This window comes from Schistocerca cancellata, chromosome 1, assembly GCF_023864275.1.
Source record: "Schistocerca cancellata isolate TAMUIC-IGC-003103 chromosome 1, iqSchCanc2.1, whole genome shotgun sequence".
Lineage (NCBI taxonomy): Eukaryota > Metazoa > Arthropoda > Insecta > Orthoptera > Acrididae > Schistocerca > Schistocerca cancellata.
The window spans coordinates 775,735,608-775,742,643 of record NC_064626.1 but is presented as its reverse complement, the minus strand read 5'-3'; the positions used below and the strand labels follow the sequence as shown (position 1 = coordinate 775,742,643).

The following is a 7,036-nucleotide window of genomic DNA, read 5'->3' as shown; positions in this document are numbered from 1 at the left end:
CGAACACGATTTTGGTAGTGGGCTGGGGCACTATTTTGTTGAAAGTAAACTCTTCCGTCCCCATACAAGTCTCGGATGGCAGGTAAAATGGATGTCTTAAGCTTCTGAAGGTACACATCACTGGTAACTGTGCCGTCAAAGAAGAATGGCCCAATCAAGCCCCGGTAAGACAACCCAGACCACACATTTACTCCTGGCAAGATCATGGCTTTGTCTACATGGACGTTCGGATTTTCGGCGGCCCAGTAGATGCAATTGTACCGATTTTCTGTACCATTGAGTTTGAACTGTGCCTCATCAGACCACACAATCATCTCTGCATATTCTTCGTCGTTGCGCACCATGTTAGTAAACCACTCGCAGTACTCCATTCTACGATTTGGGCCGTCCTCGTTCATTGCGTGTAGCAATCGTGGGATGTAGCACTTCACTCTGCTGTCTTCAAAATTCGCCGAACACTTGGGCGACTCAGTCCAGTTTCACGGGCACACTGTCTCACAGACTTCTGTGATGAGCGAGTGAATTGTTGTAACACACGACGGGAGTTAGCTGGACTTGTTACTGTTATAGGTCATCTAGATCGTTGTTTGTGTACATTTCTAACACAGCCTTCGGCTTCAAATTTGTCTCGAATGTGACGAACGAGTCGGTGGCTCTGTTTGATACTCATTTCGCCATTGCCGTTGAACCCCGTTAATGTTTTCGTACTTAAAATACCACTTCAAAACTGACTTCCTTTCATCGAATGTAAGCCTTGCGCCAGCCGTGTTTACTCGGGTAACTAGGTGCAACTAAGAACAAAACATTGACTATCTGGCGACTGTCACCTGACAAAACAATTCAATACAACGCTTCTGTGGCGATTGCTGGAACTACAAACTATTACACTACCAAAGATGAGACAACTCCGTCAATTAGTTTGCCAGTTATGGACTTTTAAACAGTGGATACATTTTTGGACCCCTCTGTATATATTTAAAAAGGTCGAATTTATTTCATCTGTTTATGTAATTAGGTATTTTGTCAAACAAGTAAAACTTTTGCTGAAGAGCGGTTGAAGTTTCATTCTGCCCTATAATGAAGTCCGTGTTTCTCACGTATAGAGATAACTATTACAGCAGTATGTATGTTGAAATACTCTTTATTTTGAGACTTAATCACGTGCATGTTTTCAGATCTCTTGTCCTCCTGTGTGAAGATGACCTTTGAAATGGCCGTAATCCTTTGCATAAAACATAAATGTTATTGTTTCTAAAAATAAAAGTTATTTTAATGTTACATGCCTGCCACTACGCAACCATTCTTATGACTATTAGACAACCGTTGCTAAGGATGTTTTTAATACTTGGGCGCTAATTCCGGCTGAAATTGTTTGTGTATTCTGTCGTCGATATGACTGATATTACGTTATCAGCGTCAGCACAGTTTTATCACTGCTTCAAGAGTATTCTATCTTGCAGTAAATAGATTGTAACAGCTTCACTGGAAGATGTTTGGCACAATGTAACAAAAAAGTTCTCTCATATACCTGCAATGCTGAATTCTAAAGGAAGAAAATACGAATTGCAATCAAAGAAGCAGTACACGTTTTGTATTATGTCAAAGATTTAATTGTACAGTTTCGGTACAGATTGGCACAATTGTTTCTTATTGCGATAGAAGTTATATACTTTAAAAACAAACAATATTTTCTATATGCTACATTTACACAAAGATCTATTATTTGAGATGTGAACTGATCTGTTATAACCCTATGTCACAGATCAACAATTATGACAGGGGGAACGACGGGCAGTCAGTTCGGGTCCCGTCTCGTGGCACAGGAACCTTCTGCGACGGTCGGCGGAAACCGCAGCGCCCCGCAACGCACTCCTAACTCTCCTTTCTCACTTCTCAGCCCCGAAAGGAGTTTCTAATATGAGATCACCACGTGGTCCATATGTCTTTCCTCTCCTGCGCGGTAGTAGGAGCACTCGTCTATACAACAGGGAGATAAACGTAGCGTATACGAAATTTTCCTGCTATGAAATGAGTCGAGAATATTGAGTTTTGTACTTAATGATACAAGTCAGTTTGATCCGTAACGCCTATGTAAGTCAAAAACAGAAAACTATTTTAGTGTTAGAATGATGGGGTGTAATGTACAAAAAAAGTGTGTTAGAATTAAGGCCTTGAGAAGCATTACTAAGAAATTAAGGAAATTGCGATCGATGGTGTCTATTTACAAACGACGATTTAAAAGGTGACAAACTAAAGACCTCCGAGAAAGGTTTACGAATGTAATTTCAAACTTTTCGATGATTTAGTGCATTAATACTCGTGGCCGGCTAATAATATTTTGCCTAGTGTGCAAGGAAATGGTCCTCAGACAATTTTGTTCGAAAGCCTACGGCGTTCTGATAATACTATTTGAAGGTCGTGCCAGTAGTGTGTTTCGTTAGTATTCGTTCTTATCTTAAACAGTTTTCACGATAAAAAACCGTGGAATTGCTGCTAGAGAAATAATTACGTTGCTAAAAACGATACACTAACATTAATGGAATGAATCATAACTGGAGCAACTGCGGTAAAAGTGCTGTAATTGACAGGATTGTTTTAACGGAAACAGCACACGCTTTACGCATTGTTCGATTCAGTTCAACCATAAATATCTCTGTCCGCTCCTGGAATTAGGTCTCAAATCCGTAACAATATTTTGTATCTCTTTATAGAACACCACAGAAGAGGAGCTGTGTGTGTGTGATGTACGAGGGATGTTCATAAGTAATGCAACACATTTTTTTCTGTTGATGCAGCAAGACATTGTGGGGGTATATTGTGGGCGAAGATTCCCGTTTCAGCCCTACAGTTTCACGAAATTCCGATAGGTGGTGGCGCTATTAGTGGCCTTCAAAATCGTGCGTTCCAATCACAGAACTGTCATTGAGATTCTTTTGGCGGAAAACCAGACCATCGCAGATATTCATAGGCGCTTGTAGAGTGTCTAAGGAGACCTGGCAGTAACAAAAGCATGAAGAATCGTTGGGCGAGGCGTCTGTCATCATAGCAACAGGGTCGCGCAAATCTGTCGAATCTGCTGCTTACGGGCCGGCTGCACACAGCTGTCACTCCTGCAATGTTGGAACGTGCGGACACATCCGAGGTGATCGACGGATCACAATCAAACATCTCGCTGCGCAACTGGACATATCTGACACACTCGTCCACCAGTCGGGATATTAAAATATGTGTACCGGCTGGGTCGCTCTCCGCCTTACAGAGTACCATCAAGAGCAACGAAGACCATCTGTGCGGAACTGCTTGTGCGTTACGAGGCTGATGTTGACAGTTTTTTGTCGAATATCGTCACAGGGAATGAAACATGGGTTCATCACTTTGAACCGGATACAAAACGGCAACGCATGGAGTAACGACACACCACCTATTATCCGAAGAAAAAGTTCAAAGCCGCACGCTCAGCCAGTAAAGTCATGACGACGGTCTTCTGTGACTGGTGGGGTTATTCTGTTTGATGTCCTCCACCGTGGTGCAATGATCAACTTCTACGTGTATTGTACTACCCTCAAGAAGTTGAAGAAATGACTTCAGCGTGTTTGACGCCACAAAAATGCCAACGAGTTTATCCTTTCACAAGCTGCGACATAGTCGCGAATAAAATAGTGACTCGTATATAGAATAAATTTCCTTTAATTTACGTCTATGGTCACAAACTTTTTGTTCACAGACTACCGGTTTCGGTCAATAATGTCCATCTTCAGATCCGTGTTTTATAAAAACAATGTCCTAATAAAGGACATTAGGACGCTGTTTTTATGAAACACAGATCTGAAGATGGTCATTATAGACCGAAACCGGTAATCTGTGAACAAAAAGTTTGTGACCACAGTCGTAAATTAAAGGGAGTATATCCTTTTCCTTGACAACGCAGGGTCTTGCATAAGTCTGCGCACACGAGAGGAGCTCACAACACTTCACTGGATTATTCTTCCTCACGCACCCTACTGCCCGGATCACACACATTCACACTTCCAGCTGTCTGGCTCAATGACGGATGAACTCCGTGAGAAGGAGTGCTTGAATGATGGGGAGGCTCGTAATGCTGCAAGAAGTTGGCTGCGATGTCAACCACTAGAGGGGTACCATGCGAGCATACAGGTTCTCCCAGTAAGGTGGCGTAAGGCCGTCGCATCGAACGGAGATTACGTTGAAAAATAGGATTTTGTAACCAAAAGAGTGGAAATAGTATGGTGTATTGGAGTCCTGAATAAAGCAGAAAAAAATGTGTTGCATTTCTTATTGAACGCCCCTCTTATGATATCGTATCGTTCAGTTGCTTTTTCTCGGATTGCTATATACCTATTTGCGTATTCACATTGTACGGAATTTGTCAAGTTTTCGCACTGACGCTAGTGCCCATTCAGACAGTGTGAAGGAATGTCAAATGAGTATTAAAACTGGAATATAAAACGCTCTGATCGCCGAAAGGAGCTCGCGAGTCGAGCATCTCCAGTGGTGGAGAGAACACGATAGAGAGAGCGTGGCGGCGAGGTGCGCTCCCCACTGCAGCAGTCTGTGAGTTGGTCACGGCGGAAGCCCGCACCAGGGGCCGCGGGCCTAGAGCGGGTGCGCCTGCCGGACGAAGAGGTACTCGGAGAACTGCTGGCCCTCGACGCCGCCGCCGGTGCTGGCGGCGACGCTGAAGCCGCGGTTCAGCAGCCGCGTGATGGCCTGCACCGAGTTCAGCTTGCAGTAGCCGTTCAGCGGGAAGCGGATGACGTGGCGCGCGTCGTGCGCGTTCCACGCCGCGCCCGACCGCGCGTCCATCAGCGCCTGCGACGTCTCGGGGAACACCTGTCGGCACCAGCAGACACGAGCGCTGTAGCGATACAGGCGCACTCACCTGGGCTTAGACGCTAACTTATCAAGAGTATTCTGTCGCCCTTATCGTTCATTTTCTCCAGACATTGAAGATGTTAAAAAAAACTAATTTTTAACTCATATTTGTAATATTTTCTCGTAACTTCCAATTGACTCTCAAAGTTGAAGTGTGTACTGAAGTTTGATATCATAAGGGTCTATTAAGTGTATAATTTTCAAATTTATTTCTGACCCACCAACAAAGATTCTGCAACTGAAAGAATGAAAAAATGAAAAATATGTTTTTTGAAAATAGTGTAATTTTTAAGTGTAAGCTTCTCACCGGTGCAACACTATATAAAAAAGTAACTATACTACATAGAGTAACAGCACAAAAAATATTGTCTGAGAAACGACTCTGCCTGTGAAATACTACTGTTCAGAAAATTGAGTTTTCTTAATTTTCGACCAATAGCTTCGACCTATTAGAAATACACTAAGGAATGCATCCAGCTAGGTGATAATGGCTTTAATTTGTAGACCAGAGTGTCCTGAACTAAATGCTGTGTATCTGAAAGGTCTAGAGCAACCCACTACTGCGTAGTTAATAAAACTGCATAGGCTTGAAATATATATATATATATATATTTCAAGCCTATGCAGTATATATATATATATATATATATACAGTAATTACTTCAGGACACTCTGGTGTGCAAATTAAAGCCATTATTACCTAGCTGGATGTATTCCTTAGTGTATTTCTAATAGGTCGAAGCTATTGGTCGAATATTAAGAAAACTCAATTTTTTGAACAGTAGTATTCCATAGAAGGAGTCATCCTGAAACAAAAATTGCTACCACTTCTAAATCATAAACAAAAAAATTTTAAAAATTATTTTTGAGTCCTATAAACATTAGGTAATTCAACCAACAAATGTCAAATTTTCCTCAGGTACTCAAGTAACCAATGCTGGACCACTTCGTATGGATTGAACTCTGTGTACCGCATCTGTGTAGGTTCACTGTGGTTATTAACGGATTGAGCGTGGTTAGTTTAATGGGTGACCGGATGCCATTCCTGTCGAAACCCAGCTACCTCCCCGGATAAACACTTGTGTCTCAACTGTTTTGAGTGTACTGTTATCCATAGGATAGCGAGCGAAAGCTCTTCGAAATGTTCGTGAATCGTGTCACAGAGGCAAGACTTGGGTACTAGCCTACTAGCACGATATTCACCTAGTGAGATGCGGGAAACAGTCTAAAAACCACAACTAGGCTGGCCAGCACACCGACTTTAGCCGTTTATTAGCCGGACGGAGTGTATATAAGGCCGGCAGCTCTCCGTCCCGGAAGCGGCACTTTAATACAAACGAATAACCGGGCGGATGTGTGGACACCGCTATGTAGTACGCAGTTGATGATTAGATGTCAGGAGGGGCGGACTAGCAAGTGCAAAAGGAAGCAGGTGTTGTCGGCAAAGAAGCAATAAACGTGTCGGCCAGGAGAGCTCAGTGCACTGGGACTGGCCGTTCTATCACACCTGAGTAAAAAATCCATCGAGGGACATTTAATCCCTTCTAGAGGTGCCCAAGTTGATTGATGGTGATGGGACATCGAAGTGGAAACGCGAAGGAACAATCAAGACCAGGCAGACCTGATGTACACAAGGGCACGGATTGTAGAGCACTGTGGTGCTATCAGCAATACAACTAACACGATAACTAAGCGAATAGAGTTATCAGGAACAGGTTACAATGGTCAAGCAGCTCGTCATACACCACACATTTCTGTTGTCAGTTTTAAGCGATACATCACGTGGTCTTATGAAAGAGGCCACTGAACAGTGGATGACTGGAAATTAGTGATTTGGAGTGATGAGTCGCGCTATACCTTGTAGCAATCCATCAGAAGAGTTTTGGTTTTGACCAATGCGTGGAGAATGTTACTTGCCATCTCGTGTAGTGCTACAGTGAAGTAGAAAGGAGGTGATGTTACACTATGGGGGTGTTTTTCGTGATTAGGATGTGGTCCCCTTACTGCATTTGAGTGAACGCTTAATACGGAAGGAAATGAACACGTTTTACAGTATTGTGAATGCCTACAGGAATAGTTCGAAGACGGTGATTATTTGCATCAGCATGGCAAGGCAGCCTGTCATAAAGCAGCATCTGCGAGG

The 7,036-nt window shown here is 43.0% G+C and overlaps 1 protein-coding gene across 1 annotated transcript in view; it reads right to left on the bottom strand.

Moving 5' to 3' along the window:
• Positions 1-2,801: 2,801 nt before the first annotated feature.
• LOC126187306 (BTB/POZ domain-containing protein Tiwaz) overlaps positions 2,802-7,036 on the bottom strand; it is a 191,082-nt gene continuing 186,847 nt past the window's right edge. Inside the window, exon 5 of the mRNA XM_049928304.1 lies at positions 2,802-4,851. Coding sequence (XP_049784261.1) covers positions 4,615-4,851 — 237 coding nt within the window. The 3' untranslated portion in view covers positions 2,802-4,614. The remainder of the gene's footprint in view (positions 4,852-7,036) is intronic.